This window comes from Hyla sarda, chromosome 7, assembly GCF_029499605.1.
Source record: "Hyla sarda isolate aHylSar1 chromosome 7, aHylSar1.hap1, whole genome shotgun sequence".
In the NCBI taxonomy this organism is placed as follows: Eukaryota; Metazoa; Chordata; class Amphibia; order Anura; family Hylidae; genus Hyla; species Hyla sarda.
The window spans coordinates 161,354,865-161,380,278 of NC_079195.1; the positions used below are offsets into that span (position 1 = coordinate 161,354,865).

Sequence of the window (25,414 nt, forward strand, 5' to 3'; positions counted from 1 at the left end):
ATCGGAGCACAGAGCTGCTGTGCTGCTACTGGAGCCTGATGACGCGGACAGCCATGTCGGGAGCGCGCTCTGCTGTGCTGCGGGCTGATTGACAGGCAGGGAGCTGTACTGTGCTTGCTTGTCAGCCTGGCAGCAATGAGATTTCAGACTCATGCCAGGCCGGCATGAGTTCAAAATCTATGAGAGACGTACATCTTAGTGTCTCTTAGCCTCTCAAAGATGCTCAGCACCCTCCCATCATAAAGCTGGTGTATGCAATGCAGGCCTCCCATGATCTAATGTGATAATTGTAGGTCTGGTATAGCTATTTTTAAGAGTTGTATTGGAGAATTACATGGGCTTCACATGACGTCTCGGTGATTGAAAAATGACGTTGCGTTGATTGAAAAATAAATGTATAATTCACATGACGTTGCGTTGATTGAAAAATGACGTCGCGTTGATTGAAAAATAAATTTATAAATAAACATTTTAGGTAATGACATGTTATTAGAAAGTTGTTAGGGAAGACGTTAATGAACAATATAATAAAAGTTTTTTTTTGATGGCAGGTACTCCTTAAGCTTTATGTTCACAATCTTATGTACAGAGCTGTAAAATAATTCCCATAGAAATAGGCATACATGGGTTTTATCTGTCTCATTACTTGTAAGAAGCTTGGTTCTAAGTTAGCCAAAGAAATAACTAAACTGGTACAAACATTTCACCTATAGCACCATTTGTCCTCTGCTTTAACAGGCTTCAGTAGCGATCAGACAAAGTTTTTTTTCAGCCAGCAGGTATCTCTCCTGATCTCACCATATACATGAATATCTGGCATGTTCCAAACATTTATTAATGCTCAAAGGAGAGAGGAGAGGAAAGCTACTGCCAGGATTTCAATATGTGTTGTCCACCAGTTAATTCCTTAACCCCTTAATTATGCTGCCTGTTTTGAGCTTTATTACCAAGCCCCATTTTTTAAATGTGACGTGTGTCTCTTGAAGTGGTAATACATTTGGAATGCTTTTTCTGATGGCAGTGATTCTGAGATTGTTTTTTTTGTTTACAAATTGTACTTCGTATTAATATTTTTGTTGATACATGCAGCATTTTTTGTGACAAACTCCAAAATATTGTAAAAAATTTGAAAATTTCTGTGTTTTTTTTATAATGACATTGGCCCTGATTTACTATTGTAAACCCAACATGTTTTGTCGGGTTGTGGGCCAGATTTTGTCTATGACAGATTTGTGCATGGCTGCTGAAAAGGAGGCATGTCCCTGACATTTTCACAAAACCTAACATATTTACTAAGGTTTCCACGCAAAATGTAGTGGATTTGAGCTGAGGAAAACCAGACAGATCTGAGAATGTGTAAAAAAAAAAAAAGCAAAATGTAGGGAAAAGTGTAAAATGTAGGGAAACCTTAGTAAATACATTGGAAAAAAAATGTAGGAAATTAAAACCCACAAAGGAAACTACACTCTATTCTTAGTAAATCAGGGCCATTATCTTTATTAGGTGGGTCAGTACGATTTTATATAGTTTTTCATGTTTTTTGTGTTGCCATGTTCTGACAGCTATAACCTTTTAATTTTTTACAGGACGAGCTGTATTTTTTATTGGTACCATTTTTGAGATACATTCTACCTTTTGATCATTTTTATTCCACTTTTTTTTAACCAAAATTAGCAATTGTTGCACCTTTTTGTTGTTTCTTTATGGCATCCACTGTGCAGGATATATAACATTATATACCTATTATGTATTGGTTTGAAAAACATTTTGTAGTATACAGCAGTTGATAAGTGCTGGAAGGATTATGATTTTTAAATAGAAGTAATTTACAAATCTGTTTAACTTTTTGTCACCAGTTAATTTAAGAAAATTCGTTTTTTACCTTAGTACCCCTTTAATTCTAAATCCATTATTAGTTATTTTAATACTGTTTTCATATAGGCCTTTTTAAAATACATCCACTTAGTCTATAGAGTTCTCTTCTCACTTATGGAGGTAAGTGCAGGTACAGATACTTGAATCTTCTCAGCCACTATAAAAGCAATATTCTTCTCATAATAAGCTGCCTCATTAACAAACACAGGGTAAATGGGTTGCTTTCCAGTATAAGGGATTATCTTGTTATCCAAGCTCAGAAATGCAGGATCGCCAGGATGCAGAACAGAAAAATCTTGATCCTGTGGAAAGAAGAATATATGAAATTACATTAAAAGCACTGCTAACACGTTAAAGGAAAACTGTCAGATATTTTCTCCTGCACTATCCACAGATACTGATGGATAGTGCGGGAGAAGCCAATTCCAATGAGCCCTACCTTGCCCAGATCTGCCCGCAATTGTAGTTCTATTCTATGTGGAAATCTTGCTGTAACTGGAATGGGCGGGGCTTCTGCAGCTTTACTGGCACTGACGTCAGTGCCGCTTATGAATATTCATCCCCCCTCCCTTCAGTTAGGAGCGGAGAAGAGAGGGAGAACTGGAACTGGAGGATGAATATTCATAAGTGGCGCTGACATCAGTGCCAGTTAAGCTGCAGAAGCCCCGCTCGTGCCAGTTACAGCAAGATTTCCCCATAGAATAAAACTACAAATGTGGGCAAACGGCCGGCAGATCCGGGCAAGGTAGGGCTCGTTGGAATAAACGTCTCCCGCACTACCCATCAGTACCTGTGGATAGTGAGGGAGAAAATATCTGACAATTTTCCTTTAAACATGGTTATTTAATTTTGCATAGCCCTAAATGACTGTGGATGCAGCCTGGCTGACAAGGCAGATGGGGTTGCTATCTGCTTCTACATTCTCAATCATGTAACACACAGCCCTAAAATTTGCTTTATGTATAAAATATAGATGCAGCAGTGCTATATCCTTTAAGAACTCTGAAATTAACAAGCCAACTCACAACCCATAATGTTATTGATCCCATACGGTGAACAGCATAAACGTAAAAAAAAATTTAAAACATTTTTAAGTTCAAAATCGCTGCTTTTTGTTCTCATCACAATCCAATAAATTTATTTTGGATCGTGATGAGACCAAAAAGCAGCAATTTTGAACTTTTTTTTTTCTATGTTAACGCTTTTCACCGTACAGGATCAATAACATTATGGGTTGTGAGTTAGCTTGTTACTTTCAGAGTTCTTAATGGATATAGCACTGCTGCTTCTATATTTTATACATAAAGCTAATTTTAGAGCTGTGGTCTGTAAAACTGCAGGTCAAGGTGCAAAAATTAGCCCTTGTATACAGGAAAAATAGGGCAATTTTAAATATACTTATTTTGTAAAAAAAAATAAAAATTATAAATAAATAAAAAGTTAGCTTTTTTAGAGCAGTACAATAATAATAGAAGAAAACATGTATTTTTTTTACTGTAAAGTGTACAGCGTGAAAACAAAACCCTTTTCAACTTCCGACATAAATAATATTTTCTGGGTTTCGCCATACATTTTATGGTAAGGCTAAGTTTCTACTTGTTTTTTGTCCTGCGTTTTTGGTTTGAAAAAAAAAAAAATAACTCAAGAAAAACACCTGAAAATACGCCAGTGCAATTTCCTGCATCTGGCGTTTTTTTCTGGCGCTTTTTCATTTGTGTTTAAATTGCATTTTTGGCCCCTTTGGCGTTTTTTTTTTTTTGTACCCAATATTTGTTGGGTACCCAAAAAAAAAAAAGGATGCAGTAGTGATGGGAAAATAATGTATTTAACAGAATTCATATTTTTTATAATGCAATTTTTATTAATTTTTTATTAATAAAGACTGTTCCATGATGGGAGTAGTAGTACCTGTACTAATAGACATATTGCTCAGGGTGTCAGTCCTGATGCGATCATTCATAATATAGCAGAGATGCGGAGCAGCTCTATACAGCGCTCACATCTCTGCTCTGTACTCTCGCCAGTGATGTGAATAGAACATCACTCATTCATATTTTCCTCCCAGAGTGGTGATTGGTCGAACGGTTGTAGCCAATCACAGCTCTCAGAGGGAAATATGAATGAGTGATGTTCTAGTCACATCAATGGCTGGAGTATAGTGCAGAGATGCGAGCGCTTTATAGTGCCGCTCCACATCTCTGCAATAGATAGGACTATCACAGCAGATGTCAGGAGTGATACCCGCTGTGATCTGTCCTTAACTGCAGGTACTACCTGAATGAGGACGTGTGCTAGTGGAGCTCCGGTCCTGCACCCGTTATTCCTGCTGACACAGGCGTTATCTATGGGGAGATCCTCTAAAAAGTCCAAGAGGGGGACCCTGTCCAGACCCTCTTCTCCTCAGCCAGACCTAGCCTCTTATTTTACAAGATACCAGCCTCGTCGGAGTTCCTTGCTGCCTCCGGGCAATATGACTGCCGGGACTGCTGAACAGGAGGGAATTGCCTCTATGCCTGCAGCTCCCTCAGCCACCATGCCGCTCCCCTTGCCATCATCAGCGGGTCCTGTCCCGAGGTCTCCGCTGCAGCCGGACCAAGTATCAGCACAGCCGCGCTGCACAGATGAGCCGCGTGCCCGGCAAGATGGCGGCGCCGCGAGCAACTGCTTTCTGACATCCCTGGGCCACAGGTAGGCTTGGAGCTCGCCTCCTACACTGTGCCCTCCTGCTCACTACCTTCCAGGACAGGGGATGATTCACCTGCCCTTCAGCTGTCCCCAATGAAGGAGACTGACTGCTCCTAAGGGCACCCACATGCCTCTGTTGCTGCATTTCAATCCCCCACTGTCCTAGCTGCCACCGTCCATTCCTCAGCTGCAACCTCCTACCCTTCCTCAGCTGCAGCCTCCCATTCCCCTGCAGCCTTTCTCCTCCCCACAGCCCCTGCTGTAGTCTTCAGCCCCTCCTCAGCTGCAGCCATCCGTACCCTCAGCTGCAGCCAACCATCCATCCGTAACCTCAGCTGCAGCCATCCATCCATAACCTCAGCTGTAGCCATCCATCTATCCACTACTTCAGCTGCAGTTATCCATCTATCCATGACCTCAGATACAGCCATTCATCCATTCACTACCTCAGCTGCAGCCATCTATCCATCCATAACCTCAGCTGCAACCATCCATCTATCCACTACTTCAGCTGCAGTTATCCATCCATCCATGACCTCAGATGCAGCCATTCATCCATCCACTACCTCCGCTGCAGCCATCTATCCATCCATGACCTCAGCTGCAACCATCCATCCAACTGCAACTTTAGCTGCTGCTATAAATTCATCCTTCACCTCAGCAGCAGTCACCTATCCATCCATAGCCCCAGCTGCAGCCGTCAATCCGTCTGCAACCTATGCTGCAGCCGTCCATACATCCACCATCTCCGCTACAGCTACGCATCCATCCAGTACCCCTGTTGCCGCTTATCAGTTTCATGCTGTCCCAGCTGGACAACATTCTCCTTCCGTGATGGGAGTGGGATTGGGTCTGGACTTGGTCAGTGAAGTTTGGCCCTCTGCCCCCCCTCCCCTGTCCTTCTCCGGTGCAAGTCTTCTATGTTTTACCCAATCATATGCAACATATCAGTCAAGGGGCCGCTGCTTGCCCCCCTTGGTCCTCTGGCTCCTCCTGGGACTCCCTACCCCACTGCTCTCCATGTCCGTCTGCTGTGGACCCTGGCGTACCCCAACAGGCCCCGAGGCCTGCCGCAACAATTACTATTGGAGGGACCCCGCCTGCCTCCCCGCAAGACCCTCCGCCTAGCCTGAGGGGTACTCCCTCCATTTTTAGGTATCCCTCATGTGGTCCTGCTCCTCTACCCACCACTCGGACCCTGTTGGGGGACCATTTCCCACTGCATCATGGCTTGTCCCAGCACTATGACCACCCTGTCACGCTTACAGACTTACGTTCCCTGGTTGCATCAATTCCCACGAAAGCTGATTTTTCTTCCTTGGCTAAACAACTGGTGGCAGAATGTAAGGCAGAATTTGTTAAACTTCGTTAAGACGTTTCAGCCTTATCTACTAGAATGGAAGCGGTGGAGGTAGCACAAGCTTCTTTTTCTATCCAAGCTCTACAGGAGGTGGTAACGCAGCATAGTGCTCAACTGTTCACCCTACAACAACATCTGGATGACATTGAAAACCGTAACAGATGGAACAACATCCGCTTCCGCGGCTTACCTTAAGCAGTGGGCCCCGACGAACTGTATTCGGCCTTGCTATATATCTTCAATGACTTGTTGGACCGTGCTCCGGACGCCCAAATTGAACTAAACAGAGCACATAAGGCTCTTCGACCTGCTAGCTCGGATGACCGGAACCCGCGTGATATGCCAGGTTCATTTTTATGCCATCAAGGAAAATATTCTCCGCATTGCTCGCTCTCGTAGACGGATTCTCTACAAGGATGTCCAGATACAACTGTTCCCGGACTTGTCTCGCCATACCCTTGCTCAGCGTGCAGCCCTCAAACCCGTCCTTGAGATCCTATGGGAGCGTGACCTCCCCTACCGCTGGGGCTTCCCCTTTGCCCTTTCTGTACACAAGAATGGACAGACCTTCACAATTCGCTTTCCGGAAGATTTGCCTGGCTTCCTGCGGGACTTGGACTTGCCATCTATCCCCCTGCCAGACTGGCCTCAATTGTCTTCTGGTGTCCCCAAGAGACCTGTCCAGCGGTCCCCTAGGCCAAGCAGTCCCGCTCTTCTCAGCCGCAGAGGGGCACCCACAAGCAATGCTTGGTGACGCGTTGGGATTCCGCTCCTTCTGGACCACAGGGCTGATCTGGGAGGTCCATCATCAGCTTTATAGTCATTGTTTAACCTGCCTTTTCTGTTGTTTTTTGCTCTATATTGTTGCAGGTTGACCTTGAAGACCTCCTGGGACGTCTTTTACTGGTTTGCGTTGTAACTGTCATTGCACCCATGCTTTGCCGTTTTCTTCCCCATGTCTTCCCTTTCCATTCTCTTCTCCCCCACTCTCTATTCCCTCCTGCCCTCCTTTGTAGTCCTTCCTTTCCATCTAGGTTTCCTTTCCCACTTACCCTTTGTTCTCCTCTGTCTACTTCTCACTCTCACTTGGTCTGCTCTTTTGGATTCTCCCAGCCTTCTGTACCACTTTATTGCTATTTTCGCTTGAACGCTTTGTGTCCTACTCTTGTTTCTCATTTCTCCATGTTGGGGTGCTGTCCTGGGCTCCCCCTCGTGTTTTGTGGCTTCTGATTTCCCCCCTCTAGGTTAGGGTTCCTCTTTCTCACCCTTTTCTTTTTTCCTTTTTTTTTTTTTTTTTTGGTGTTATTTCCTACTTTTTTCCCGTTCTCCTCTTGTCTGCTTGTTCTTACACCTGCCGGGGCGGCTCTGATTGGTGACCCTACCCCTTCCTCCCATGGTGGACCTCAACATCGCCTTCAACGTCAAAGGCTTCAATGTTTAACCCCTTCACGACGAGCGACGTACATGTACGGTGCCGCGAAGTGTCACTTGGCGCGCGGCGACGTACATGTACATCGCGGGGTTCCGGGAGCGCCGTGTCACCGGTAGCGGTGATCGGACCGGGATGACTGCTGTTATCTAACAGCAGGCATCCCGGCACATCGCCGAGGGGGGTCCTGAGACCCCCCCATGACCGCGATGTGCGCAAATCGCAGGTCAATTCAGACTCTAAACCGTGGCCCTCCAGATGTTGCAAAACTACAACTCCCAGCATGCCCAGACAGCTGTTTGCTGTGTGGGCATGCTGGGACTTGTAGTTTTGCAATATTTAGAGGGGTTCAGGTTGTAAATCACTAAGTGGTCTCAAACTGTAGCCCTCCAGATGTTGCAAAACTACAACTCTCAGCATGCCCAGACAGCAGTTTGCTGTCTGGGCATGCTGCATGTTGTAGTTTTGCAACATCTGGAGGGCCACAGTTTTGAGACCACTGGACAGTGATTTACAACCCCTCTAAATATTGCAAAACTACAACTCCCAGCATTCAGGAACAGCATAAGGCTGTCTTGGCATGCTGGGAGTTGTACTTGCGTGCCTCCAGCCATTGCATAACTACATCTCCCAGCATGCCATTCCGCAATCAGTACATGCTGGGAGTTGTAGTTTTGCAACAGCTGGAGGCACACTGGTTGGAAAATACTGAGTTAGGTCATAGAACCTAACTCAAGGTTTTCCAGCCAGTGCGCCTCCAGCTGTTGCAAAACTACAACTCCCAGCATGCATGGTCTGTCAGTGCATGCTGGGAGTTGTAGTTTTGACCCCCCCTCCCGTGTGAATGTACAGGCTACATTCACACTGGCGGCAGATTACAGTGAGTTCCCCGCTACAAATTTGAGCTGCGGGAAATTTTTTGCCGCAGCTCAAACTCCTAGCGGGAGACTCAGTGTAATCCGCCGCCAGTGTGAATGTAACCTAAAAACACTACACTAACATAAAATAAAGAGTAAAACACTACATATACACACGTACACTGCCCCCCCCACCCCCCTTCCCCAATAAAAATGAAAAACGTATTGTATGGCAGTGTTTGTAAGATGGAGCCTCCAGCTGTTGCAAAACAAAAACTCCCAGCATTTCTGGACAGCAATTGACTGTCCAAGCATGCTGGGAGTTTAGCAACAGCTGGAGGCACCCTGTTTGGGAATCACTGGCATAGAATACCCCTATGTCCACCCCTATGCAAGTCCCTAATTCAGGCCTCAAATGCGCATGGCGCTCTCACTTTGGAGCCCTGTCGTATTTCAAGGCAACAGTTTAGGGCCACATATGGGGTATCGCCGTACTCGGGAGAAATTACCTAACAAATTTTGGGGGGCTTTTTCACCTTTTACCCCTTATGAAAAGGAACATTTGGGGTCTACACCAGCATGTTAGTGTAAAAAAAAATGTTTTACACTAACATGCTGGTGTTGCCCTATACTTTTCATTTTAACAAGAGGTAAAAGGGAAAAACGCCCCCCAAAATTTGGAATGCAATTTCTCCCGAATACGGAGATACCCCATATGTGGGCGCAAAGTGCTCTGGGGGCGCACAACAAGGCCCAGAAGGGAGAGTGCGCCATGTACATTTGAGGTGATTTGCACAGGGGTGGCTGATTGTTACAGCGGTTCTGACAAACGCAAAAAAAAAACAAATTTTGCTCGGGGGGGCATGTCGCATTTAGGAAGCCCCTATGGTGCCAGAACAGCAAAATAACCCCCACATGGCATACCATTTTGGAAACTACACCCCTCACGGAAATGTAATAAGGGGTGCAGCGAGAATTTACACCCCACAGGTGTCTGACGGATCTTTGGAACAGTGGTCCGTGAAAATGAAAAATTTTGCACAGCCCACTGTTCCAAAGATCTGTCAGACACCAGTGGGGGGGGGGGGGGGGGGAGTAAATGCTCACTGTACCCCTCATTACATTCTGTGAGGGGTCTAGTTTCCAAAATGGTATGCCATGTGGGGGTTATTTTGCTGTTCTGGCACCATAGGGGCTTCCTAAATGCGACATGCCCCCCCGAGCAAAAATTTGCTCTCAAAAAGCCAAATATGACGCCTTCTCTTCTGAGCATTGTAGTTCGCCCGCAGTGCACTTCAGGTCCACTTATGGGGTACTTCCATACTCAGAAGAGATGGGGTTACAAATTTTGGGGGGTCTTTTCTGCTATTAACCCTTGCAAAAATGTGAAATTTGGGGGGAAACCCACATTTTAGTGACATTTTTTTTTTTTTTTTTACATATGCAAAAGTCGTGAAACACCTGTGGGGTATTAAGGCTCACTTTATCCCTTGTTACATTCCTCAAGGGGTCTAGTTTCCAAAATGGTATGCCATGTGTTTTTTTTTGCTGTTCTGGCACCATAGGGGCTTCCTAAATGCGACATGCCCCCAAAAAACCATTTCAGAAAAACGTACTCTCTAAAATCTACTTGTCGCTCCTTCGCTTCTGAGCCCTCTACTGCGCCCGCCGAACACTTTACATAGACATATGAGGTGTGTCCTTACTCAAGAGAAATTGGGCTACAAATATAAGTATATATTTTCTCCTTTTACCCCTTGTAAAAATTCAAAAATTGGGTCTACAAGAACATGCGAGTGTAAAAAATGAAGATTTTGAATTTTCTCCTTCACTTTGCTGCTTTTCCTGTGAAACACCTAAAGGGTTAAAACATTTACTGAATGTCATTTTGAATACTTTGGGGGTGCAGTTTTTATAATGGGGTCATTTATGGGGTATTTCTAATATGAAGACCCTTCAAATCCACTTCAAACCTGAACTGGTCCCTGAAAAATTGCGAGTTTGAAAATTTTTTGAAAAATTGGAAAATTGCTGCTGAACTTTGAAGCCCTCTGGTGTCTTCCAAAAGTAAAAACTCATCAATTTTATGATGCAAACATAAAGTGGACATATTGTATATGTGAATCCAAAAAAAAATTATTTGGAGTATCCATTTTCCTTACACGCAGAGAGCTTCAAAGTTAAAAAAAATGCTAAATTTTAATTTTTTTCATCAAATTTTGGGATTTTTCACCAAGAAAGGATGCAAGTTTCCACAAAAATTTACCACTATATTAAAGTAGAATATGTCACGAAAAAACAGTCTCAGAATCAGAATGATAACTAAAAGCATTCAAGAGTTATCAATGTTTAAAGTGACAGTGGTCAGATTTGCAAAAAAGGGCTTCGTCCTAGAGGTGAAAATGGGCTCCGTCCTTAAGGGGTTAAGGAGGGCCACACCCCGACCCTTAAAAAGAAATATTTCCCTGTCTGGTTTTGCACTAATAATCCCGAGTCTAGGTCCAAGGGGGTCGCCATAGCCATCCATAAGTCACTGGTCCACCAAGTTACTAATGTAATCTTAGATCCTAATGCTAGGTACATGATCCTTTCCCTGCTTTTGGGTGGCAGAGTTATCACTTTGGTTAACGTCTATGCCCCTAACCAGGGACGATGTGATGCAGGGGATGTGATGCAGGGGACTGTGATGCTCTGTGGAGACCTAAATTTGACTCTGGACCCCACCCTGGAAAATTCCACGAAACGCTCCAGCCTTTCCTATTCTGCCATTAAACGGGTCAAATGATCTCTGGCCTTGCTCCAACTGTGTGATCCATGGCGTATACAGCATCCCTCTGACAGGGACTATAGTTTTTTTTCTCCTCCGAATGAGTCCTACAGTCGCTTGGATTATGTCTGATGCTAGGATTGGAAACATCCTCTGGTCGGATCATGCCCCTGTCTTTTGTTCCCTCCGGCTTCCATTCCTGACAGGTCTGAGTGGTCGTGGAGGTTGAATGAGTCCCTCCTCCTGGACACGGTATTCATGGCCGATCTTACCAGAACTGTTTCCGACCTTGTATCGGACACCACCGCACATTTTGTCCACTGGGAGGTGCTCAAGTGTGTCCTCCGGGGGGTCCTCATTAGACATGGCTCTAGATTGAAATGTGACAAAGCCCACACCCTTAGTCAGGCCCTACACAGATTAGCTTTGCTTGAACTGGCACACAAGTGCTCGCTCTTCACTGCAAAGTTCTATAAATCCCATCTGGATTCCCTATCCCCTATCCTTCTGCGGGCCTTTAACTCCATATCTCCTGATACTCCCCTGCCGGCGGCCTCGACTGTGGCCCACGCGGTTGTGTTGCCAAAACCTGAGAAAGATCCTCGCTCCTGAGGTAGCTATAGACCTATTTCCATACTCAATGTCGACCCAAAAATTTACTCCAAACTCTTAGCCACTAGGTTAAATAGCATTCTCCCCACCCTCATACACCCTGACCAGGTGGGGTTTGTGTCGGGGAGGGAAGCCAAGGACAACACAATCAAAACTTTAGACATTATGCATTATGCACAGTCTAATCAATTGCCCCTGATGGTTCTATCTCTTGATGCCAAAAAGGCTTTTGACCGCATATCCTGGTCCTTCCTGGCACAAACCCTAAGCCACGTGGGACTAAGCCCCAGTTTTTCCTCCAACATTCTGGCCCTGTACAACACCCCTAGGGCCTGTCTGAAGATAAATGGTTCCCTTTCCCTTCCATTTGCGATTCATAATGGCACCCGACAGGGCTGCCCCCTTTCCCCCCTACTGTACCTACTCTTGATGGAATTTCTTCTGGCTGACAAACGGATCCCGATATTCATGGGGTTACTGTTGGAGATCATAGGTATAAGTGTTCTGCTTTTGCAGACGATCTTCTGGTGTACATTACTGACCCATTGGTGTCTCTCCCATGCTTAATGTCTCGCCTGTCTGCCTTTGGGGCCTGGTCTAATTTTAAAATCAATTTTGCTAAGTCAGAAGCTCTCAATGTTTCCTTGCCTGTCCGTATAGTGTCATCCCTTCAATCCTCCTTCCCATTTAGTTGGCCCAATGGTGGAATTAGGTACTTGGGCATGGTAATCCCTTCAAATCTTTCCCATCTGTTTTCCCGTGACTTCTCCTCTCTCTTGGCCCGTTTTCGGATGGACCTGGAGACTTGGAACCGTACTGACTTCTCTTGGTTCGGCCGCGTTAGTATAATTACAATGACCCTGCTGCCTCGGTTGTTATATTTGCTGCAGACAATCCTTCTCCACATCCCATCTTTTTTCTGGAGGCAAGTGCAGGCATGCTTTAGTTCCTTCGTGTGGGCCTCCGCCCGTCCCCGGATTAACCGACTCACCCTGACCTGTCCCAAATTATTAGGTGGGGTTGGTCTCCCGGACTGCTGTCTGTACTATCTAGCCTGCACCCATGCCCGTGTGCTTGACTTGTTTCATAATAGCGAGTCAAAACTCTGGGATCGTCTGGCCCAGGACATATGCCCTAAAGAGCTCTCTACCCTGCCGTGGACCTGGTCTCCTGCATCGCAGAATAGTTTCCCTACTTTTTTTACTATGCGCGACACCCTTGGCAGCCTTGTGTCTCGTGGGATCGGGGGCTTGCCTCATTGATCGAAGTGGTCCCCTTCTACCCATTTCGGATAATTCGCAATTCCCACCTGGGTCCTCCTGGACAGGAGCTTTCTTTGCGGTGTCCCAGTCTGGCCCCCTCCGCTTTCATCATGTCCTAGCTGGAGGCGTGCTTAAGCCTTTGCAAGTTTTATTGGAGGAGCACCCATTATCTCAATGCGCTCCCTTTGCCTACCTCCAGCTACAGCATTTCTACTCTAGTCTCCCGGGGAGAGCCTCCTTGCATAGCAACCTGACTCCGTTCAAGCATCTGTGTCTAGCTTCCTCGTACCCTTGCCACTCCATTTCCGCCATCTATGGCCTCTTGATGGCTCTTAGATTGGAATCCCTTCCGTCATTTTGCCAGGCTTGGGAGTCCGAGTTGGGCAAGACTTTCACATGCGACCAGTGGTCTCTGGGCTTTTTCCTTACCCACAAGGCTGTCAAAGCCACGAAGGCACAGGAGACAAGTTACAAAATTTTGTCTTGATGGTATCGGGTGCAAACTTCTTTGCACCGCTGGTATCCTTCTGTTCCGAGCTCATGCTGGCGGTGTGGTAATGGAGAGGATTTGATGTCGCACATCTGGTGGAGTTGCCCCAAACTCCTATCCTTCTGGCAGATCTTACAGGTCATCAGTAAGGTGTGGGGGATACATGTCCCTTTTAGCCCAGAAGCCGCTCTACTCTACATGTTTCCCATGGCGCAGGCAAAATATAAGAAATCCCTCGTGAGACATCTCCTTCAGGTGGCTAAAACTGTAATCCCCAGGCGCTGGAAAGATCCTGCCCCCCCCCCCCCCTCTCTAGAGGAATGGTTCGCTGAAGTGGCCCATATTAAACACATGGAGGAGCTTCTGGTGATCCACCCCGAGGATGCTTCTAGTTGGGCTGCAACTTGGCTCCCATGGTCATCCTTTTGCTCTTCCCCAGATACCGGCTTCTCAGCTAATCCTTGTATAATCGGTTCCCCTCTGTCTTCCCTGGTGCCTATGAGGGTCTGTTGCTGGTCGGTCCCCACCCCGGCCGGATTGTCTATGGTTTTCCCACCCTCTCAACGTTTTCTCTATATGCCTTTTCACTCGGACTTCTACGTCTGTTATACTGTCTTGGTCTTGTATTATATGTCTCTTTTTTCTGTCCCTGTCAGCCCACTTGCCCGGGCAGCCTGGCTTTCTATTTGCTTGCCCCTCATTTTACTGATTGTATACCCCTGCCCTGGTGTTTGGACGGTTTTCTCAATTTCTTTTACCTTAATATCTCTTGGTGCTTTCGCACATTTGTTCCAATGTTTTATTTCTTTAACACTACCTGTATGTTTTGATCTGCTCTATTTCGGCCCCTCAGGCCGTTGTTACCGTACATTGCTTGCTTTATTGAGTTTTTGTCATTACTGATTTGTTCAATAAACCTTTTTCTGAATTTGAAAGAAAAAGGTATCTCCATCACTTTTTTGGATCGCTAAAGTCCAAAAGAGAATAAAAACCGCCTGAAAAAAGGCCAAAGTTAAAATCCACATGGCGTTTTTCTTGGCGTTTTTTTTTACTCCCATAGACTTGTATGGGAGAAAAATGCCACGATTTCAGGGGAAAAACACCAGTGGCTCAACATGCTGCGATTTTGCAAAACTACCAAGGAGCTGAAAAACGCCAAAAAACTGTGAAAAAACACCAAAAGGATAAAAAAAACGCCAAACTGAAAAACGTCAAGTGGAAAATGAATTTTGCGATTTCTCATTGATTTACAGCTAACATCTGGCCGCAGTGTTAAGTAGAAACTTAAACCAAAATGAGGGATGTCATTACACAGTGTAATTGGTCAAGCAAAAAACTAGATTGTGTGAGGTATTGCGGCTCATTTCCACTGAAGTGAATGCAGCCAAGGTGTAATACCACACAACCTGTGTAATAGTGAAAAAGGAAAAGGCCAATCTACTAAATGCTGTCTTCTCAGCATTTAGTAGATTGTCAAATAACAGGGGAAGGGATAATGTAAATTATTCAGCAAATTTCACCTGTTTAACCCAACAAAAAGTGTGGTGCTGCCTTAGTAACATTAAAACACACAAATCACCAGGCCCAGATGGCATTCATTCCTGGGTTTTGCAGGAATGAAGTACCATGCTAGACAGACCCTTAGTCCTTACATTTAGAGATTCTATAATGACAGGGATTGTTCCATAGGACTGGTGCTTAGCAAATGTCATACCAATACTCTAGGCAGCTGTCAGGGGTGTACACCCAGTACCCTAGAAAAGGGCCCAAGCTCCCAGGGGGGACTAGGCCCCAGCTGAACCCTCTGCAGCAGCCCCAGCACTGGAACAGTAGACCGCTATTTAAACAGCAGTCTCCTTCAATTGGCAGACTGATGGTCGGGCACTGCCCGAGTCTTAGAGGGGGCCTGCTGCTGCCAGCACTTTTTTTTTTACTAAACCTGTGACATGCAGGCCTTTAAAATCAGTGTAGGGGCTGAGGCCGTGCTGACCCGCTAGGAGGAGGAGAGCAGAGAGGAACGCTCCTCCTCCCCCAACCCCCAGTCCGACCGAACCCCCCCAGGGCCTCGTAGCACATGCTTTGTGTCCTGCTCCTCTACAGACCCTGACATCCACCTGCTATTGGGAAGAGGTAGCCTTCCCATGCCCACCGCTGGTGCCACCCAACAAAGTAAGTACATGTTACTTCCCATGTGGGAGGGGGACAGGTTGCAATTTATGGGTTGATGGGAGTTAAATAGGCAATATCTAATTGTTTCTCAACCAGGGTGCATCAAGCTCTTGCAAAACTACAACTTCCAGCATGCCCACACAGCCAAAGGCATGCTGGGAGTTGTGGTTTTGCAACAGCTGGAGGCACCCTATTTGAGAAACAATAAGATAATATCTATTTACCTCCATCTCAGGGTGCCTCCAGCTGTTGCAAAACTACAACTCCCAGCATGCCTGTGGTTTTGTGGACATGCTGGGAGTTGTAGTTTTGCAACAGCTTGAGACACCCTGATTGCGAAACACTAATCTATCTATCTATCTATCTATCTATCTCACCACCAGCCCCTAACCACAGGTCTACACCCTCCCCCCACCGGGGCCCCTACTCATTTAGAAGAAGGGACGGGCTGTGGGCCCCATCGATCTCTCATATCTATCTATCTCTCTATCTTTCATATCTAGCTATCTCATATCTATCTACTTATGTATCTATCTAGCTACCTATCTGTATCTATCCCACTTACCAGCCTCTAACCTCAAGTCTCTGCCCAACCCCCCCCCTCTCAAGCCCCTACTCACTTAGACACCGGGACAGGCTGCGGGCCCTTTAAAATCAGCACAGGGGCTGCTACTACAGGGGTAGCTAGTATCTACTCGGGGTACTATATACCCGGGGGCACTATCTACTGGCGACACTATCTACTGAGGGCACTATCTACTGGTGGGGCACTATCTACCTGATGGCATTACCTACCTGGAGGAACTACCTATTGGAGGCATGACCTACCTGGGGGCACATTGTGGAAATGGAGGCAGGGAGTCCCTCAGAGTCACTTGCACAAATGGCACGATGACTTCTCACCTGCTTGCGCAGTGACTGCCGAATTGTCACCATTTGTAAGCGGGATGACTTCTGGCTCTCCACCTTGTTGGACCCCCCGCTACTGGCACAAAATGAGGGCCTTTTTTACACCCACTGAGAGGGAGGACAAATCGCCCTACTACAAAGACATCCTACTCAGTCCGTTGGCCAATGTCTATCTGTGCCATCATCCATCCTCTCGCAGGTCTGACTGGGGGGGCCCTCTGTGCTCACGTTCCACTGCCATGGCTGCTGGGGAGGGGTAGAGTGGCAGGACCAGTACCAGTTTCATCAGCAGCAGCAGCAGCCTGAGTCTACAGTTACTGATGAGTAGCTTTCTTCACCCGCATAGTGAAGCAACTAATCAGCAGTGGCAGGTAAACCTAGCACGTTGTAACCATCATTTTTATGTACCTGTGACAGGTCAACCGAAACCAAACAGCATGCTCCATAATATTACCATGTGAGTCAATGAATACATATATGACAAATAATATCATCAGCCTAAAAACGTGACAGGTTGAAAGACTGCTTGAACCTGTAGGGGTGACAAAACTAACCAGAAACCAGCATACATCGTAGAATCATCACCAAACCTGAAGGTAACAGATTCACTGCCCTGTCCTAGAGAAGCCACGTAACAAACATGTAACACCAAGGGCAACCTACAAACATGACAGACATTAAGAGTCTGACACATAATAACCGAAATTATGAGGTATACTCGAGTTGCAATAAATTAACACCTGAAACATACAGTGATACTAAAAAGTAACAAAATAAACCTAAAAATAAAGGATGTGGAAGATATTGAAATGTCTACACACCTGAAATCTCACCGATATTACAGGTCTGTAGGCACATCAATCTCAGATAACCCAACCAGACAGCTATAGGAATTGAGAAACACAAGGAGAACGAGCACATCACAGATATGAACTAATAAGTGCACCATATAATGTGAGTCTGTAAACCTGACCTATAACAAAATGACATAAAGCTGAAATAGCCTGAGTATCTTTAAACCAAATGTAACCGAAATGAGGATATGTGCCTGTGAGTTAGGCTGGAATTCCACTTGTTTTTATTTTTTAAATGCCAAGAAAAACGCCAATTCTGCAGCATGGCGATTTTTTGGGCCACAAAAATGCTGCGGCCAGATGTTAGCTTTAAATCAATGAGAAATCGCAAAATTCTTATTCCACTTGGCGTTTTTCACTTTGGCGTTTTTTTTAATCCTTTTGGCGTTTTTTTTTTTTCACTCTTTTTTTTTGCGTTTTTGAAATCGTTGGTAATCGCAGCATGTTGAGTCACTGACATTTTTTTTGTCAAAATTTTGGTGTTTTTCTCCCATAGAAGTCTATAGGAGTGAAAAAACGCCAAGAAAAACTATATGTAGGTTTTAACTTTGGCGTTTTTGCAGGCGGTTTTTATTCTTTTTTGGACTTTAGCGGTCCAAAAAAGTGATTGAGATACCTTTTTTTTAATAAGATTTCGTAGCGTACGATTAAAAAAAATAAATGAAAAAGATACAGTAGTGAAGGAAAAAATTGTATCTCACAAAATGTATCTTTTTTATTACAAAATTTTTATAAATTTTTAACCCCTTAAGGACGCAGCCCTTTTTCACCTTAAGGACTGAGCCCTTTTTCGCAATTATGACCACCGTCACTTTACAAATTAATAACGCGAAAACACTTTTACCGAATATTCTGATTCTGAGATTGTTTTTTCGTGACATATTCTACTTTATTTTAGTGGTAAATTTTCGGCGTTAATTGCATCCTTTTTTGGTGAAAAATCCCCAAATTTCATGAAAATTTTGCATTTTTCTAACTTTGAAGCTCTTTAATTGTAAGGAAAATGGATATTCCAAATAAATTTTATTTTTCTTCACAAATACAATATGTCCACTTTATGTTGGCATCATAAAATGGACATACTTTTGCTTTTTGAAAAAATTAGAGGGCTTCAAAGTAGAGCAGCAATTTTAAAAAATGTCATGAAAATTGCTAAATCTGAAGGGACAGATGTTACAGAACTACAACTCCCAGCATGCCTGGGCAGTCGAGGCATGCTGAGAGTTGTAGTTTGGCAACATCTGGAGGGCTACTGTTTGGGCACCACTGTAACATTGGTCTCCAAACTGTGACCCTCCAGATGTTGCAAAACTACAACTCCCAGCATGCCCAGAGAGCCTTTGGCTCTCTGGGCATGCTGGGAGTTGCAGTTTGGCCCCCCTAGTGGTTGCCACAGTGAAGATCGATTTATTTTCACTTTCAATTCCCCCCCCCCCCCCCTGTCGATTCCCTACCTGATCAGGATCCTGCAGGCTCCAGCGAAGATCCCAGGTCCCCAGGCATCTTCTCCTGCAGGTACGGCCTCCATCTTCTTTTCAGAGCCCCTCGACATTCAGGGGCGGGCAGACCGGGGGGTTGCCATGGCAACCCCCTGTCCTGCGCTGCCATTGATCAGAACTCTGAGTAATGGCAGGGGATAGGAGTAGATCGCAGCTTTGCGATCTCACTCCTATCCTTTAGGCTGATTGGGGCCTTTTGCTGACAACTCACCAGAGACCCGATCAGCCCGGAATTGGAGAAAATCGCATGTCTGAATTGACATGCGATTTTCTCCGATTGCCGACATGGGGGGTCTCAGGACCCCCCTGGGCGATGTGCCAGGGTGCCTGCTGAATGATTTCAGCAGGCATCCGGCTCCGGTCCCCAACCGGCTAGCGGTGGGGACCGGATTTCCCACGGGCGTATGGATACGCCCTCGGTCCTTAAGGACTCGGAATGCAGGGCGTATCCATACGCCCTGTGTCCTGAAGAGGTTAAACAGGGATCAATTTATGTGGGCGGGCCAGGACCTAAAAATGTAGCCAACAATAATAAAAATGAAGTGTGTGTGTCTTTTTCACTTTCTTTTTTATTTTATTTAATTTTTACATTTTTTAGGTAGTACTACTACTCCCAGCATGGAACACACTGTTCCATGATGGGAGTAGTAGTACCTGTACTAATTGACAGATTGCCCATTGCAATCCTCCTGTATAATGTATAGATGTGGCCGGCCGCTCTTCTATGGTCCCCTGCACTGACGCATATATACACCTATACATATTTCCCACAGAGAGCTGTGATTGGCCAGATGGTTCCAGCCAATCACAGCTCTCTGTGGGATATATGAATATGTGTATATATATGTCAGTGCAGGGGACCATAGAAGAGCAGCCGCTGCCTCTATACATTAAACAGGATGATCACAGCGGGTCTCAGTAGTGACATCCACTGTGATCTTTCCTTAACTGCAGGTACTACTACTCCCAACATGGAGCACACTCTGCTTCATGCTGGGAGCTGTAGTACCTGCATTAATAGACAGATCGCAGTGGGTGTCAGAAGTTACACTCGCTGCAATCTGTCTATTAATGCAGGTACTACAGCTCCCAGCATGGATCAGAGTGTGCTCCATATTGGGAGTGTAGTACTTGCAGTTAACGACACATCACAGTGGATGTCACTACTGACACAGTATAGTGCAGAGATGTGAGCGCTGTATATCGCATCAGGTGTCAGCACTGAGACCCAGGGCGATATGTCTATTACTACAGGTACTACTATTCCCATCATGGAAGAGTGTGTTCCATGCTGGGAGCAGTAGTACTACCTGAAAAATGTAAAAAATAGAGAAAAAAGTTAAACACACACACTTTATTAAACATTAATTACAATTTTGCTATAAAAAATGTAGATTTCGTTAAATACATTTTTTCCATCACTACTGCATCCTTTTTTTTATATTTTTTTGGTACCCAACTAATTTTGGGTACCATAAAAAAACGCCAAAAGGTGACAAAAATGCAGTTTGCACACAAATGAAAAAACGCCAGAAAAAACGCCAGATGCAGAACCTTGCACTGGCATTTTTTCAGGCGTTTTTTTCTACCCAAAAAACGCAGGACAAAAAAACAAGTAGAAACTTAGCCTTAGTCAGAACACCACTTCCAAACATTACAGAAACCACTGAGGCTATGTATAATATATGTGGCAGAATCCCTACTAGCCCTGACAGATGACATGAAACGATGTAAAGTATGTGGACAGATTGCCTGTAACCACAACAGAATGCGTATAACATGCCCCTAACATGGTACTAACGAGATGACAAGGCCTCGAGTGCCCGACGTGGCCAGTATGTACGACATAAACTTCTAGTAACTCTAATGCATGGTATATCAGCTATAGTACCGCAAATCACAGTATCTGCTGTGATAACGTAACACCGTATATCCACTACAGTAAGAATTATGTCCGGTATATCAGCTATAGTAACATAATGCACAGTATACTAGCTATGATAACATCGACACACAGTATACTAACTATAGTAACATGAAGTGCAGTATATTGGCTGTAATAACATTCATGCCGAGCATGTCAGTAACATTGATGCACAGTGTATTAGCTATGGTAACGTAATGCACCATATATCAGCTAAAACAACGTAAATGCCCAATATACTATCTATCTATGGTAGTGTAAAATATGGTATATAAATATGATAACACAAATGCACTGTATATAGCTACAGTAACGTAAAGTACAATATCAGCTATAGGGACACCCATGTCCTATAACTTCATTATAATAATGTGAGACACCATATTTAGTTCCAATAACATTTAACGCACAGTTTACCAGGTATGATAACATGAAACACAGTATATACTACAGTAACGTATAACCCAGTATTCCAGCTATAGTGGTATAAATGCACCGTATATCAGCTATGGTAACTTGAAGCACAGTATCTACTATAGTAAAGTAAAAAACTATATCAGCTATAGTAACGTAAAATATGGTATAACAGCTACATGAACATAAAGCCCAGTATAGACTATAAAACAATGCATATTATATCAGCTATAGCCACATGACGGTCAATGTATGCTATAGTAACATTAAAGCTCAGTAAATCAGCTTTAACCCCTTCCTGCTATAGGACGTATGCATACATCCCAGCACCCGACATGTTCACGTGCTGGGACGTATGCTTCGGTGGCGAAATCTGGTGCTGATCACATTTCTTACTGCAGTACACCACTTTGTATGGTGCCCCTCTGCTACTTTTTGTGCGAATTTTTATCCCGTGCAACAAAATGTGTGACTTTTTAATAATGCTGTTTGCAGTCAGTTTTGTAAGCCAAGTCTGGGCTGGTGTAGATTTGCGCCTAATTTAGTAATTGTGACAAAAGATGCAACAAACAAAAAGATGCAACAAGTCACATATCATGAATTCCTTACCTCTGCATGATAACAACTGAAATCATGAATTGGTATGTTCTTTTACAAAAACCTTCTAAAGCAAATGTCACAATGAAAAGTCTCAAAACAGCATCTGAGACAAACTGTAAGACACCACAAAACCAGGGTAAAACCAATGATAAATTCCCCCCGGTATGTCTATGTAATGATAATGTATACAGTACATGGCAACCAACAAATATGTATAATGAAAGAGTATACACGGTATAGTATTATAACAGTAGTGTATTCAAGGTATATGGCGGTGACATATACATTGTATGAGTAAATAGTAATGTATGGTGTGTGTATAATACTGATATCACACATATCGTATATAATGTGCATGGCAGCATGAACATGGTATAATCATGAAACCATATATACAGCCCACAACACATGGCAGCGTATGCACTGTATGTATATTAATGATGCTACATGCACAGTACATAATGTATGCGGTAATAGATGTATGGAGGTGGCCCACTTAAAAAATTCCATAGTCAGGGGGTAAGGGAAGTATGTTCGTAGCCCCTATCTTATATGGTTAGATTCTCCATCATGCTACCTTTAAAATGAGTCCTCACATGACCCTTGTGTATTGATCCCTACCCGAACTGTTTGTGCTGGGTAAATCGTACAAAATAAGAGGGTCATGTCAGGTACCCCTAGAAAGAGGATTTGATGGAGAACCCTAATATAGGAAAATTATGTGGGTACCTGGCCCATGATAGAAGATGGAGGAAATGTCCTATTCTAGTAACATAGTAACATAGTTCATAAGGTTGAAAAAAGACCAGAGTCCATCAAGTTCAACCTATAACCCTAATAAGTCCCTATTTAGTCCCTATTATGTCCTATTCTTTGGACATAAAGGTATGATAAGGAAGTGGGCAACACACAGAGGCTGAACATAGAGGTGTCACCTATCCATAGCAGGGTATAAAACTGCCTGGGGAGGCTAAGGTGCACTTGCATGGGGGACAAGATCTAATCTTGGATGCCAGATGCCATTTCCTACCAGACCCCATGGAATAGAAGTTTGTAAATTTTGTAAGTAAGGATTCTAGTTTTTTCCAACTTTATTTTTATCTGTCTTGTTATTATCTGTTTTTATATGTACTGTGAATATTTTTCCTTCCTAATAAATCATTCATTTATTAAGTCCCGCCTTATGTCTGGTAAAATGGACAATCACAAGCAATTGTATATGACAGTATACATCCGGTATGTTTGTAAAAATGGTAATCTATGTACGGGATATAATATATATAATGTATACATTGTGTGTATGATGATGACATATACACAGTGGGGGAAATTTATCAAAACCAGTGCAAAGGAAAAGTTGCTCAGTTGCCCATAGCAACCAATTAGATCGCTTCTTTCATTTTTCAGAGGCCTTGTTAAAAATGAAAGAAGCGATCTGATAGGTTGCTATGGGCAACTTTTCCTCTGGACAGTTTTTGATAAATCTCCCCCAGTATGTATATGTGTATATATAATATATGGGAGCATACACATTGGCCCTCATTTACAAAGACTGGAGTGTCGGTTAGTTAGTTTTTTTTCAGTGTACTCGTCTTTTTTTCCCTTGTGATTTACTAATCTGTCGCCCAATTTCCCTTTCTTACTGTCGCAGGTTTTTTTTCTGTCGCACAAAATGTATTCTGTGCGACAGAAAAAAGTCTCTGCAAATTCTGACTACATTAGTGCTTGTACTACTACCCCCATCATGGAACAGGGTATGTTCCATGTTGGGGGTAGTAGTACAGGGGCTGAGGGATTGATTGCACCGGGTCTCACTTCTGAGACCCGATCCGATCAGATGTTATTAAGCAGGGGAACGGGCGGCATGTTCCGATCCCCTGCAATGTACAGTAAACTTTCATTTTTAAATTCCCCACAAGGAGGGCTCCTGGCAGGGTTTTAATATAGAAGCGCTGTGGTGGGCAAAGATGTATAGAATCGCAGGGGGTATATATCTGGCCCCTCCAGCGTTTCTATATATTTTTCCCCTTGCTGCGCTATATCAAACTTAGTGGCCGCTGCCCTTAAATAAAGGTATTGCCCCCCCAGCGCTATTATATATCTATACTGACCCCCACTACGCATATACTGATCTCCACTGCGCATATTTATATATATATACTGCCTCCCCCAAGCTGCGCATATTAATCTTCATCTTCTCCCTCCCCTGGCTGCCAATGAATGAAAACTCTATTAGCGGGGTAGCGGAGGGCTGCTGCCCACTCTCGCTGCTAAGAGTTTGTCATTCCCAGCGGGCAGCAGCTGCATATCATGCTGTGGGGGTCAGACATATGGATATATGTTTGACCCTCACATCATACATATACAAATGTCGGCTCACCGCTATGAATGACAAGTAAAGCAGTGCAGAGAGACTCGCGCTGCTGCTGCCAATAGCTTACTTGTCATTCATAGCGGTGAGCCGGCATTGGGGAATTTAAAAATGAAAGTTTACAGTACATTGCAGGGGATCGGAACATGCCGCCCGCTCCCCTGCTTAATAACTTTTGATCAGATCGGGTCTCAGAAGTGAGACCCGGTGCGATCAATCCCTCAGTCCCTGTACTACTACCCCCAACATGGAACAGACCCTGTTCCATGCTGGGGGTAGCAGGATTCACTCCGTTTTGAGTAATTTCCCGACAGCTCAGAGCTGTCGGGTTTCTGTGAAGCAAAGCTCACAGGTTTTCCTGTGAGTTTTCTTCACACTCGGAGTGTTTTTGCTCTTTTTGTCGGGAACACGCCCCTTTTGTTGGGAAAAACGCCCCTTTTGTAGGTTTTTTTTCACTCTGAGTGATTTTGATTCTGTCGGGTTGTGCACCAGATTCTGGCGCAAATTCTGGCGCAGACAGAATTCTGGCGCAAAACCCGACAAAAAGTGTCGGGATCCTGTTAGTAAATGAGGGCCATTGTATCAATAATAATGATGACATATACGTTATACAAGGGCACGTATACCTTGTATGTATAACAATGGTGATGTATAGAGATTATATATGTGGTAGCATATTGTGAGTATATTAATGGCGATGTATGCAGAGTATATAATATATGCACAGACTGTATAACATATAAGGTAGCGCATACACCATGTATAATATTGATGTCATAAATGCGGTATATATATATATATATATATATATATATATGATAGCAATTACCTCGTACATATATGAAAGTAACATGAACAATTGCGTGCATGTAGAACTGGATGACAACATGAAAGGGAAAGAGACTGTTGTGAGTATAATGAGACAAAACTTACAGGACTATGGAGTCTGATGGTGGGGTTAAAGGGGTAATCCAGTGGAAAACTTTTTTTTTTTTTTTTTTTTATGAACTGGTGCCAGATAGTTAAACAGATTTGTAATTTACTTCTATTAAAAAATCTTAATCCTTCCAGTACTTTAATTACAGTAATTAGCTGCTGAATACTACAGAGGAAATTATTTTCTTTTTGGAACACAGAGCTCTGTGCTGACATCATGACCACAGTGCTCTCTGCTGACATTTCTGTCCATTTTAACCCCTTAAGGACTCAGCCCATTTTGGCCTTAAGGACTCAGACAATTTAATTTTTACGTTTTCATTTTTTCCTCCTCGCCTTCTAAAAATCATAACTCTTTTATATTTTCATCCACAGACTAGTATGAGGGCTTGTTTTTTGCG

General features: G+C 44.0%; 1 protein-coding gene across 1 annotated transcript in view; it reads right to left on the reverse strand.

The window, feature by feature from the left end:
• Positions 1-835: 835 nt before the first annotated feature.
• The window catches only part of ACY3 (aminoacylase 3), a 288,102-nt gene continuing 263,523 nt past the window's right edge, over positions 836-25,414 (reverse strand). The window contains exon 7 of the mRNA XM_056531150.1: positions 836-2,177. Within this exon, the coding sequence (XP_056387125.1) occupies positions 1,968-2,177 (210 nt within the window). The 3' untranslated portion in view covers positions 836-1,967. The remainder of the gene's footprint in view (positions 2,178-25,414) is intronic.